Raw genomic sequence first — 14,135 nt, forward strand, 5'->3', positions numbered from 1 at the left:
GCGGTAGAAGCAAAGGGGAAGGGGCTCGCACAGGTTTAGGGTTTGCAAGAACAATGAACGAGTGCGTGAGGTGTTGTAGGTGTAGGTGCACGTGCACGGTGGACAACGGGTCACGTAGGGCTGTAAGGTGCAGTAAGTCACATAGGGCACTACAACAAGTCGCACGATGCCCCAATGAAACACAGTCACGCACGTGCACGCAGGCGCGCGCGCGCACACACACACACACACACAAACACACACCCACCGTCACATAGACACACATACATACATAGAGAGCTCTCCATGGCCACTTGCCCAAAGCACAACAAGTAGCTTACTATAGTTCTCGGTGAATATGAAGAGTGACATCGAATGTCCAAACACCTCTTGCTTGTCATCTAGTAATCACATCATCACTCACGTATTTTAGCTTGAAGCGGCCAGTCATTGATGGGAAAGCTTGTAGACACTATGACACAAAATGGATTGTAACAAATGTGCCATGTGTAGGTGAGTGGTAGCGAATGCCCATTGCCTCCTGCTTGTCATCTAGTAATCACATAATCTCACAGTTGTTCTAGCTTGAAGTGGCCAGTCATTGGTGGGAAAGCTTAGAGAAGCTATCACACATAGTGGGTTGTAGCAGATGTGACACATGTCTTATACTCTTTTTGTATTTGATCTACCATAAATCTTGGTATATACATTGTGCACATGGACGTGCGCGTGCGTCGCACACACACACATATCATACACACATGAGCAACCAACAATTTTTTTGTGGTAGTCAAAAAGCTCTTCAGCTTTGAAAGTTTATACACATGATTAGCTATGAAATCTCAAGGCAACCATAGCCTGTGAAAGTGGAGAGAGGTGCAAACCTCAAATGAACTGGGAAACACAAAAAATCCCCACAAATTTTGGCAGTGAGAAGGTTGAATTGAGCGGCAGGCTAGGCCTTTTCCACCTCCATATTGGTGCCACATTAGGAAAGTTTAACCATGGTGAGCATGGTTGCTTTTTGCTGGGCATTTTACCCATTTTGGGGTATTTCATTTGTCTTTTACATGTGAAAATGTGGGCTACCCTTCAAGAAAAACACTAAATTGTGTAATTTTTTGAAATGTGGGAAATTTGAAGCGTCGAAAATCAATCCTTGCAACTTCAACTTAAAATTAAAATTAAATAATATAAATCATAATAATATTGTCATTGGCGAGTCATGTGCGAGGTATCATGATGGGCCATGCTGAGCCTTGAGGTGACCAAGCTACGTATGTACGCATGCATAATAAATAGCTCATTCTTAGTCGTTAGCAAGGGTGGCAAGTTCTTGCTACTGGATCGTCTACAGGCGTTCCGCAATTTTCGATGTTTGTGTACTTCAACAAGAAAGTGAGCATGCCTGGCGGCACCCGTCTGAGGAGCCTGGCTTGGAATTCTCAGCAAGGCTGGCTTGCTTGCGGTGGAGATAATGGCCTCCTTAAGGTAGGATCCTCTTTTCTCTATTCATGTCAGAATGTCCGCGCACTGGACGACGCTTGCATGCCTCAGTAAAATGTCTCATGCATTTGCCTTTTTTTTCAATTACTGTCAGTCTCGGCCTCATCCATGTCTTCTGATTTCCAGTACCTCGAGATGGACTGTCCTTGCACTTTTCCACCATTAACGGTTCGGCCTGCGTGCTATTCTACTGTTTTGATAGTTTTCGGGGTGCCTCTGTGCTGGTAGCCAGTTCGGATGATCAATCACAAAGTGATTAAGCAAAATGTAAGTTGATAAGCATGCAAGCTGGGGATTGAACCGTGGGGCTGTGGCTAAACTTGGCATTGCCTCTAGAAAATAATTGAGCCTGATGCTATTGGGGAAAGCTACTGCAGGCTGCAGCATCTTGTAGTGTTTTTGTATGTTTTACCGCACAAAGGCTAACATTTCTGTGGAGCGGTTTCCTTTTAAAAACTTTGATGACTTATCCACATGACTATGGTGCTGGTCTTTGAATGGTCTTCTTTCCATATGAATTCAATGTAGTAAAACTCACGTCCTCGATAGATCACCTTTACTAACATGGATATAAGAGTATCATAATGCCAAATGGAGAATATTGTTTTTCGTGTTGCCTTTTTTATCAGGGTCTGATAGTGGATAATCACCCTTGTCCCTTCTCTGAATGTAGACAAATATCCCTTGTAGTATACATTTTTCTCTTTTTTTCCAGTTTTCAACCTTGCAGCATGTGTATCCAGTTAGAGTGACGATTTTGGTTAGATTTCGGCTAGCTTGCCTGCGTGGCAGGGCAGCCGAAACCAGTCGCCGGTCAAATGAAACCAGTTGGGAGAAGTTGACCAAAAGGTCAACACGTCTGCACTGTTCGCGGCTTTAGCTCGGGACTTCCCCATCGCAGGCAGGAGCTCTACCACCACACTATGCACGCACGTTGCAAGGGCTGTGCAGCCTGCAACTGATAAGTCCAAAAAAAAAAAAGCCCCCCCCAAACAGCGCCGCGACTGGCTCCCCCGGTCAGCTGCACCTACACATACCTATGCTGGCCGATATTTAACATTAGCCGTGAGTGACACCGCATATCATATAATTTTGAATATAGGAAATCAATTATTGGCTTTTTCATGAAAAGGAAAACCTACACTTATTGATGAATAGCAAACAATAATGTTTGAGGTCTTTTGTAGTATATTTTCACCTCATTGATGACTACTTACTTTATCTTAACATGTTTCAATCAGGTTCTAAAACTTCCTGGACCAGGAGCTCTTAATGAGTTTGAAACAAAAAAGGATCCATTTGCTGCAGCGCAGTCCAACCTTTCCATGAATCAAACTTTGGAAGGCCATCAAGGTTCTGTTCTTGTAGTGCGGTGGAATGAAAACTATCGGAAACTTACATCTAGTGATGACAGGGGTCTCATTATTGTCTGGATTCTTCACAAGGTTGCGAACCTTATCTCTGTGGGTTTCACGCAATCTTCAAGTGCTTGTCTGGCAAGTGTATTGCTCACGCCATCTTTTGTATGCAAGCTGCATTCTGCTTTTTTGCATCGAGAAGTTCAACTTCTCCTATCCTATATGGAGAGTCCATTTCCCTCTATTTACTTGGGAATTTAATTAATGGCACAACTCAGGTTTAATTGTAGATGCTTGATTATGATGGATGTCAAACTTGCTGCTTGTATGTATAAAGCGCAGTAATGCTTATTATATCAGGCTCCATGGTTGGAGTGGGAGATTTGTGGAATGAAAAAGAGGTTTGGGTCAAAGACGCCTGACTTATGTTACCCGACGTGTTGAAGGGATATTCCCTGCCTCTAAAGTTCTTACACAGTACAATTACAAACGCCTGCTGAAAGGACACTGCCATGCTCAAGGCATTTGTGTAGTTGAGACATCCCCATGAGAAGACACTTGAGTTTCTCTTGCAATGGTTGTAAACATATCAACAGGGAGCTAGAATGAGGGGGCATATTATAATGCAAGGGTATCTTTTGTGGATCATTGATGCAGGAGTTCTGCTTGTAAGTGCTCTTTGGCTCCACTTCTTGATGGCATTGTCTGAACATGTAGGGCATCCCAGTTTTCTTCTCGGAACCAATTCCACATATTAGGATTAGATTTTAATCTTTTGTTTGGTCCACCTTATAATATGTGACACGTATTGAGTTAGGGCAGAACACAACTGAAGCTCACTTCTTGATTCCTTTGAACATTTGGGACATCCCAGTTACCCTCTTGGACCTAATTCCGCATACTAGGAATTAGATTTTGAGCTTTTTGTTTGGTCCCTGACACATATTGAGTTAGGGAAGGTTACAACTGAGGCCATCCTTTGTGAGCTGCAAGAGATTATCTCTGCAATTGCGTTTTACTAAGGACAAGGTGAGGCCATAGTTACTTGGAACGGGAACGGGGAACGGGAACGGGAGGGTCTGGAACAGGACGGGAACGGGGAGGAGGAGGGGGGGCCGGAACGGTCCATTAAAGTAAGGCTTGAATTACCTCCATTCAGCTTAGTCCCAAATAAAGTCCTAAACAACCCCAAAAATGCCCCCAAATATGTCCCCTAATCTGCCCTCAAACTGCACCAAATATGTTCCCCAAACAGCCCCAAATCTGCCCCCAAAAGCCCACTTTTTTGCCCCCAAGTGCCTACTTTTGTCCGTTCCGCCCCATGTTTTGCCGTTCCGTCTCGTTCCCCCCATTCCGGAACACCGTTCCATGTACTGGAACGGCGTTTCGTTCCCATCTCCGTTTCGGGAACGGGGCTCGTGCATAACGCCGTTTCAGAACGTTTGGGCCGTGTTCCCCCAGTTCCCTGTTACACTGGGTGAGGGGCCTCACTCCAAGTTTGTAGGAGGTGAAGAGAGGTTGTATTGGCGACTCGGTTTTTCTCTGCATAAGAGTGTTTGATGTCTGTGTTATTCTACATTTATTTAAGCACAATGCTAGTGTGGTCTTTTTTGCTTATGACTCAACCAGTTGTTGGGATGCTTATGACTAAATGAAAGGAACTGCATTGGTTACATACGAGGTGGATATGATCGATATGTGTTGCGCATACAAGCTAACCAGGAAGTGGGAGATATCCCACCTACGTGGAATGCTAGGGAGAGTCAAGATATAGCTCCAATTGAAGATCTCCCACCTCCGTGGAAAGTTGTAGAGTTTGCTACCGAATAGAACCTATCATGTGACCATTTTTGAGTTAACTATAGAAAAATTTGGAGAGATTGAGCATTTGGTTTGTGAAAGAACAACCGTTGGTGAATGCAACAAATGTACGAAATCGAAGACAAAAAGGATCATGCTGATAGATTCAGGATCAAGTGAGATTTACTTGTTGGTTTCTAGATACTTAGTGGCGATACACTTGGTTAGGTATCCGGGAGTTTAAGGAAAAGTGAAAGAGAAGATCTGTCCATCAAGAACATGTGCCATCATCCCTTGAGTACCTTTTGCTTGAAGCAATAATGCTTAGGTTCTTTGGGAGGTTCGTACCTTGGAGGCTTCTGAGAAACGACCTCCCGAAAAAACGATGCCAAACTGCTGTATAAACACAAGGGCTCGATGGGTATTTATTGAAGCCTGAAAATGTGTCAAACTTAACTGCTTGACCCCATCCTTGAACTCCTGGGTGTTCTTATTCTTTTTCTCACTATCTGAATTGTCAAAAGAGGATGAAGTCTTCCTCCTCTGAACTGCTACATTGCTTTCTAGATTGTCTCTTGGATTTGCTTGTCTTGCTTTTCTTGGACGCTCTCCGCTTCTTTCGCTTTATCTCATATGAGAGAAAGAGGATTTTTCAGAAGTGTCCAAAGACGAAGAAAAATCGGGGTTATCCTTGAAATGAACAAGTATCTTGAATTTGCTAGCCACCTGGAAAGTTGGTTTCTGGACCGTTAAACTCTTTTTGTGAGTACAATTTCTGCTTTTCTACACTTGGCTTTGCTTTCTGCTTCATTGCTGACTTGAGAGGTGAATGGATGGCGAGAAAGAGGTGAATGGATGGTTTCTTGCCATCTTGAGTGAACCTCGTCAAGTGGATGAGTCTTCAGGTATTTCACATATTTCGGGTCCTCGGAGTACTTGTTCAATCTTTTTACACACATGTCAACTTGCAGTTGATGTCGATACTCTGTCTTGTCGAGATCCACCACCAGAAATTTGCCATGGTCTCCCGAATAATCGAAAGGAGAATTGCTTCCGTTGGAATTTCCATTTCTATTCCCTTGCTAGGATTAGGGTATTCTTCATCTCCCCACAGACGAGTGGGGTGTTTTCCTATCAGATTCGCTGCTAGAACCCATGTGTGCTGCAGAAAAAGGAGTGGATCCTCCGTAGAAGAAGAATCGTATGAGCTTTGATACCACTGTTGCAAGCTTGGACACTCCAAGCGAGAAATCAATAGCAACACACGAACGTTGAACTTAATATATATATATATATATATATATATATATATATATATATATATATATATATATATATATATATATATATATATATATAGAGAGAGAGAGAGAGAGAGAGAGAGAGAGAGAGAGAGAGAGAGAGAGAGAGAGAGAGAGAGAGAGAGAGAGAGAGAGAAATGAAATGATATATTAACGTCTACAAGAGGCCAAAATGACCTATGAGACCAACTGATTACAATGATGAGTCTAGTACCAAGTCTGGGTACAAACAAGAAAACTACAAACAAAGAACTGATAGGAGTGCTACCGACTCCTATGGGTGGCTGGTAGGCTGAGCAATGGTATCATGCCATAAAGGTACAAAGTGGGGATAAGTGTCACCATGATACAATATAGCAATAGCATGAAGCCTATCCCGATCGACATTCTGGGTGGCGTGCTAGAATCCTGTGGATCCTCTGCCGCAATCTCCGCCGGTGCTGCGTGGCTCCCCTTCTCAGTCGCGGTCGTCTCGATCTCCCTAACTCTATAGCTCGATCAATGAGAGTACCGCTGATGTGTGTATGGGTGGGAACCGAGCTCTCTGGTGGTGGTGTCCCCTCTGACTCTGTGGTACTCAGACTGAAGAAATCTGAGATGCGTCTCTAGGACTGTCTCTGTCTTTGCCCATTCAATAGAGCGTCTCTATGTCTCTGAATCTCAAGTAGGAATAATCCGAGACATCTTTGATCCTGATATCTCATGACTCTGTCTAACGAGTCAAAACCATCTCTGAATAGACAATGAAAGCGTCCCCGTATCTCATAGTAGACTGTGCAGCGACATATGTAGTGAAACTCTGTCTCTGGCTCTGCATGGCATAACTGACATATCCTACTGTCTGCTGGTATGCCTCTGAATCTACCTGTCTCAATCCCAAGCTGGTGTGAAGATGTGCGAATCTGGCCAATAGCACATCGTAACCTATGAGATAGATGTGTGTCCATGTAACTGGGCCGTGTGACAAATCCGTCTGTCGTGAGTTGAAGAAGATGTTCTCTATAGAAAACCCTCTTCGTACCCAACTCCCGTGATGGTTCTATCCATGTCCTCTTGCTATCAAGTTGGATAAGATCCTGCCGAATGAGTCTAGTAGTCTCCATCCGTGTAAGAGCCAAGGATGGTGCATCAAGAGAATACTGGAAAGGGGGCAGCCTGTCCATGCTGAAACCATGCCTCTGAAACCATGAGTTCATCTGTGCATACCAACATGATGTATCTCCCTGTAATGCCAGCTGTCTGGATGACTCGAGAGCAAGCCTGGCATACCTGTCCCTGGTGGTGTCCCATAAGCTGTGTACAAATGATACTGATCTGGTGAGTGCCTCAACCTCCATAGGTGGGGCAGCCAGCTCCGCTCGAATGATGTCATGTGGGACTGAGGCCTTGGCTCTAATCAGCCTAGAAATCATAGATATCAGGGGTCTCTCCATATTAGTCCATCCAGCGAGGTTCCTGGAACTGAACTTGCGAGCAAATCCTCTCTAAACCACCTAGGGCTGCATAGGCACGAGTCAATCTAGTGTCTGTTGCTACTTTCAGTGTGAACCTCGGTCCACTAAAGACCACCCCAAGATATGTGTATGCATCAGTGTACTCCATATTGTCCTGTCCATATGTGAAAGTAGGTGCTGATCTCCTAACCCACTGTGGCGTGGTATTAAATACCATGACCTTGGTTTTACCAAGGTTGACAGACAATCCACTATCCTCTGCAAAACTATGCAATGCGTCCAAATGTCTCTGCATACCCTCTGGCGATTCTGATATCAACACGATATCGTCAGCATACAATAAAAGAGGGATCCATGTCCCTGCAAGCTGAGCACCTCTATCACCTCCTCTGTCAATATAATCAGAGACCCCATCAACACGATATCGTCAGCATACAATAAAAGAGGGATCCATGTCCCTGCAAGCTGAGCACCTCTATCACCTCCTCTGTCAATATAATCAGAGACCCCATCAACATACATACCAAATAAAGTAGAGGACAGTGGGCATCCCTGTTTCACTCCGATGGTGGAGTGAACTATGTCGGATATCCCCTCTGATGTGCGTACATGACCCATCACTGAACTGTACAATGCCATGATCCCCCACATTAGCTCTGTGGGTACCCCCAATTCCATAAGCCGGTGCATCAATCTGGCCCTCGGCACTGTGTCAAAGGCTTTGCGAAAATCCACAAAGCTGCAGTATATCCGTCTACCATGTGCTCGACCCTCCTCAATGATAGCTCTGAGTGTAAAGACATGATCTAGTGTGGAGAAACCCCTTCTGAAACCAGCCTGCCCAGGTGCTCGTATGCCCATAATCTCTGCCCAACTGCTCAGCCTATGCTCGAGGATGGATGCATATAACCGTGCCAATGTGTGTCCTACCATGATAGTACGGTAATTCCCCGGCACTGTGGGGTCACCTGTCTTGAAGATAGGTACAATAGTAGATAATCTCCAAGACTCAGGGAGACCCTCACACATGACACGGTTGAATATCCGTGCAAGCATCTCTGCCAACAAATCCCCAGCATGTATAATGTGCTCTGCTACCAAACCCTCATGATCCTGTGCCCGTCTGGTCTTCATCCTGTCAATGGCCTCCTTTACCATCTCAGTGGTAAAGAAGGTGCTCGTAGCCGGACATGGTTGTGGTGGGTCTGGTAATGGTGGTTGTCCAGGTACAGTGTATAAAGATGTTGCATATTGCCCCCATATCTCTGTAGAAGTAATCACTGGTGGGGGAGACTTCTCATGGAATAGACGCCAAGCCTCTCCTGAATCTCTACTAAGGAAGAGCTGATATAAATCTTGCTCCATCTGGACCAAGAAAGCTCGCTTCTTCCGCCGCACTAGTCGTCGTGTAGCAATGCGAGTGTCTATAGGTGATCACTCCCAATGTAAGGTCCCGCTGTATCTGAGCTCTCCTCTGTCGACACTCCTCATCATACCAGTTGTTCTGAGGCATGTGCCCAGAACGACGTCTCTGCCCAGGCTGAGTGTGTGGATATGCCTCTGTCGCTGCCCCATGTAATGTCACTGTCAGCATAGATGTGATCTCCTCCACTGTGTATACTGGCTCTGATGTGCATAAAAGCCTACGTATCTCCTCTACATAGACTGAGTCAGTCTCTGGTGTAAAAGTATAGCGTGTATGTCCACCATCCCGTGAGGCCTGAGATGTATTGTACTCAAAGGAGACTGATAATATTAAAAGTGCATGATCTACTGCTATCCCAACTGGCCTGGGCCCCACTGTGAAATCCTGAATGTGAGAGATAAAGCTCGGATGTGTCAGAACATAGTCTACAGTGCTGGACCCATGTCTATGTGGAAAACAAGTAAAACCTGTAGACAATGGGAAAGTCGTTAAGCCATTCAGTATGGCTAAACTGTGAGTAGTCGTCATCTCTCTCAGGTATCTCCCATACTCTGTATGCTCTCTGTCGTGTGAGCATCTCTCAAGTCCCAACTCCTCTGGCTCTAGCTCTCTAAGCATCTCCTCTGATGTGTCATAGAAGACTGTCTGTGAGCTGCCTGTACGGGCATTGAAATCCCCCAGGAGTATGATGTCTCCATCTCTGGAGAACTCCCAGATATCATCATCAAGTATAGAGTAAGGAGACTGTCCTCTGGGTGAAGCATATACTGAAGTGCTGGGAGGAAAATAGCATATGGCGATGTACAAGAAACGTCCAATCTCTGCCCTCAGCCTCACCCACAAGTATCTGGCCTGATCATCTCTCCGAACTATGTGCAATAGTGGTTGGAGCTCCTCTCTGAAAAGAACTGCTACACCTTCTGATCCTCTAGTCCCATGTGCAGTTCTGGTGCATGTCCTACAAGCTGTCTCCCATCTGTATCCTGATATGTGCGGCATCAACTGTCCTGGAGCCTGATGAGTCTCTGAGTAGAAAACAATGTCTCTGTCTCTGAAGCTATCCTCAAAGGCCCCCACATCAAGTCTATACGAACCATTACAGTTCCAAACTGCCATCCTGAGAGTGGTCCCATAGGTCTCGCACCGTCATGTAGAGCGGTGCACTGTAATCACTACTCGTCCATTTTTGTAGAAAGCTAACTTCCCCTTCTCCCTTGCTGCTATAATCTCTGGCATGACCTCTCTCATATGTGCAAGCTGTGAGAGCGTAAGATCATCTCCTAAAAAGATGCCTGTTTTCTTGAGGGTTGGCCTCTTCTTTAAAAAGTCTTTCTTTTCTTCCATGGAGGGAAAGCGCAAAATGAGAGCCCGTCCTTTTGAACTCTCCCCATTACCTTCACTCTTCTTGCCCACTCTCCAAGCTTGTGTGTGCGAGGGCTTCTCCGCCCCCATCATGGACATGAGGCTCTTCACCTCTTGGTCCACCTTATCTGAATCTTTTAGGCCGGTCACTCTCACGTGTAGAGCGCGTACCCTTCTTCGTTGTTCCTCTTCTAGTGTTTTGTTGATGATGTCGGGTGTAGTCGGAATTTCTTTGCCCTTTCCCTTCTTGACAACTTCAATCCATTTTTCAGCCTCGTCCATTTTCTTTTGTGTTTTGGAGAGAACCTCCACCCATGAGGTCTTCGTTCCTCCTTCCTCCTTTATTTCTTTGACTTGTGCTCGTATACTATTCAGCTCGTCAATCATTGATGGCTGAATTTCCCCATCTTCAAGGTGTCTTCCCTCTTTGGTTTCGTCGAGTTCCTCCCGAAGGGCTGAGATGCTACTTTTTAAAGCTTGAATTTCATCCCGGAACTCCTTGCGTTCTAGTTCCCTCGCCTGTTCCTCCCTCTTTTTCCATTCGAGAATTAAATTCTTCTCTTTCTTCCACTCATCCATGTGGGCTTTGCATTCTTTCAAATCCTTTTCAATGGCTGTCATCCTCTTGCTTGTGACCATGTAGTGCGCCGCCATTTGTCTTGCCTTATTTGTTTCACTTTCTGAGAGAGAGGAGAGAGCAACCTATACGCACCGCATTATGCATACATATGTTTCCCCATTCAGCCTACATGGCATATGTTTGCTTTCTGTATGTGTCAATTTGCAATTTCTGTGAACTCTGCAGTTTCCAAATTCCTTGCAAATAAATCCCTGCAGGTAAGATACTCGCTGAAAGCTATACTGGGCTCAATACGCGCTGAATGAATGCTGATGCTGCTGGCAGATGCTACTGAACTGGTGTTGAAACTACTGGATGGCTGAGTACTGAATGGGTACTGCAGGATGCTGACTCCAGGAGATGGCGATGAGGGAAGGGAGACCTCTGCGATGTCTGGTATGTTGACACGCCGAAGCCCCTGCTGAAAACTCTAACTCTGGAGCAGCAAACGCTGGTACAAGTTGAGCCTAACGCAGGCTGCCAGGTGCTGGGCGTAGGATAATGCAGGTGTTTGCTGGCTGACCCACGTAGATGGCTGCGTGATGGGGAGCGAGGAGGGGCTGCGTGAGAGAGAGAGAGAGAGAGAGAGAGAGAGAGAGAGAGAGAGAGAGAGAGAGAGAGAGAGAGAGAGAGAGAGAGAGAGAGAGAGAGAGAGAGAGAAAATCGTAACAGGTACATGCACTGGCGAGCATGGAGTTGGTACAGGAAAGATGAAGGTAATATCAGAGGGTTTTAGCAAAGTGATGAGATGAGATGAGATGAAATGTTATATTAACGTCTTCGAAAGGCCAAAATGACCTATGGGACGAAAAAGTTACAAGTGGTGAATCTGATATCATGTCGGAGTATGGAAATTACAAAGAACTAACACAAAAAACACTAATGAAAAATGAAATGAATCTGAAGCTGATTTGGAATTGAGACGAGATATAGGGGAGGAGGGGGGGGGGAGGTTGATGGGTTCAAATGAAATCTCTCATCGGTCACTGTCGAATCTCATCAGCCTCCTCCATGGTCAGTACTCTGCTTTGCCGTCTTGCATATCGAGCTAAAGTGATCTGTATCTTCTGCTGCAGCCTTCGTCGATGGTGGGAGATCCCCTGAGGTCGCGGGCGTCTAGATCTGCCTAGCTCAGTGGCTCGGTCAAGCAACGTACCTCTAGTGTGGGTGGGCTCGGAGATCTGCTGTGATGACTACTCCTCTAGCTCTTCCGTGGCTGGTGTAAAGAAATCTGTGATTCATCTCTGAGACTGTCTTTCTGCTGACTCAGCAAGCTCTCCCTAAGTATGCGCAGCTCTAGCAGGAACAATCCGAGACATCTCTGATCCGTGTATCTCATCACTCTAGAAAATGGTATGAAACCTTCTCTGAACAGGCAGTGGAAGCCGCCGCGTATCTCATAGTACGCTGGGCAATGAAATGTGTAGTGCAGGCTGGCAGCTGTGTCTCTGGTTCTAAGTTACATAGGTGACATATCCTGGCCCCTGTTGGCACCCCTCGGAATCGGCCAGTCTCGATCTGGAGCTGATGTGAGGATTTGCGTATCTGTCCAATAGCGCATCGTATCCCATGAGATAAGTGCGTATCTGTGTATGCAGGCCTAGTCACAAAACCGTCCTTCGTGAGTTGGAGAAGATGCTCTTTGTAGAAGGCCATCTTCGTGCCCAACTCTTGTGTCAACTGTATCCATGTGCTCCTGGTATCTAGCTGAATCAGATCTTGGCGTACGAGTCTGGTGATCTCTGTCCGTGTGAGAGAGAGGGAGGGTGCATCCAGGGAGTATTGAAACGGAGGCAATCCATCCATGTTGAAACCATGTGACTAAAACCACGCTGTCAACTCTCCATACCAACATGCTGTATCGCCTTGTAGCGCTAGTTCTTGAGATGACTCCAGGGCAAGCCAAGCGTATCTGTCCTTCGGGAGATCCCATAGACCATGTATGAATGATACTGATCTATTCAATGCCTCCACCACGGGGGGAGGGGGAGGGGACGTGGGGGGGGTGGCTAGCTCGGCTCGGATAATCTCATACAGTACTGATGCCTTAGCCCAAATCATCCGAGCGATCATAGACACTAGAGGCCTCTCCATACATCTCCATCCATCTGTGTTGCCAGATCTCCCAATGGTTGTCTATTGAGGGTCCCCATACCTGAACTCCATAGAGCATAGCTGAAGTCACTAGAGTGTCAAAAAGCCAGAGCTTTGTTCGCGGTTCCTGAAACTGAACCTGCGAACACATCCTCTCTAGTCCTCCCAAGGCTGCATATGCTCTCGTCAGTCTAGTCTCTGATGCTCTCCTCAGTGAAAACACCGGTCCACCGAAGACTACTCCAAGATAAGTATATGCATGTGTGTACTCCACAGTCTCCTGGCCATACGTAAATGTGGGTGTTGACCTCGTGACCCACTGTGTTGGGGTGTTGAACACCATAACCTTGGTTTTCCCCAGGTTGACAGACAATCCACTGTCACGAGCAAATGTATGCAGACATCCAAATGACACTGCATCCCCTCTGGAGAGTCAAAAATCAACACAATATCATCAGCATATAGTAACAACGGAATCCATGTCACTACTAGCTGAGCCCCTTTGTCTCCCTAACGCTCTACATAGTCCGAAAACTCATCCACATACATCCCAAAAAGAGTCGGAGATAGGGGGCATCCCTGCTTTACTCCAGTAGTGGAGTGGACCATGTCAGACATTCCCTCAGTAGTGCGTACCCGCCCCATCACTGTCCTATATAAAGCCAGAATACCCCAGATCAGCTCTGTAGGCACACCCATGTCCTGTAGTCTGCGTGTAAGTCTGGCTCTCGGCACTGTGTCAAAAGCTTTGCGGAAATCCACAAAGCTACAATAGATCCTCTTGCCATGGTGTCTACCCTCCTCAATAATAGCTCTGAGTGTCAGAATTTGGTCAAGAGTGGAGAAACCTCTCCTGAATCTTGCTTGCTCTGGTGCTCATATGCCCTCCCGCTCTGCCCATCTACTCAGCTCTTGCTAAGAACGGATGCATATAGCCTCTAGCTAATGTGTGACCAACCATGACGGTGCGATAATTCCCGGGAATCATGGGATCTCCCGACTTGAAAATAGGCACAATCGTAGACATACTCCAAGTCTCAGGGAAGCCTTCATACATGGCTCGATTAAACATCATAGCAAGGAGCTCTACAAGCATATCTCTGGCATGGATGACGTGCACTGCTACCAGACAATCATGATCATGTGCTCTCTTTGTCTTCATCCTATCAATGGATTGCTTTACCCTCTCGACAATAAAGAAAGAACATGTCTTCGGGCATGTCTCTAGTGGGTTCG

At 46.0% G+C, this 14,135-nt stretch overlaps 1 protein-coding gene across 1 annotated transcript in view; it reads left to right on the forward strand.

Annotated features, from left to right (window-relative positions):
* Window positions 1–1,246: 1,246 nt before the first annotated feature.
* The window catches only part of LOC147435734 (uncharacterized), a 254,651-nt gene continuing 241,762 nt past the window's right edge, over window positions 1,247–14,135 (forward strand). The window contains exons 1-2 of the mRNA XM_086488033.1: window positions 1,247–1,470; window positions 2,727–2,930. Coding sequence (XP_086344159.1) covers window positions 1,354–1,470; window positions 2,727–2,930 — 321 coding nt within the window. The 5' untranslated portion in view covers window positions 1,247–1,353. The remainder of the gene's footprint in view (window positions 1,471–2,726; window positions 2,931–14,135) is intronic.

Source organism: Adiantum capillus-veneris, chromosome 18 (assembly GCF_014529385.1).
Source record: "Adiantum capillus-veneris isolate H3 chromosome 18, ASM1452938v2, whole genome shotgun sequence".
In the NCBI taxonomy this organism is placed as follows: domain Eukaryota; kingdom Viridiplantae; phylum Streptophyta; class Polypodiopsida; order Polypodiales; family Pteridaceae; genus Adiantum; species Adiantum capillus-veneris.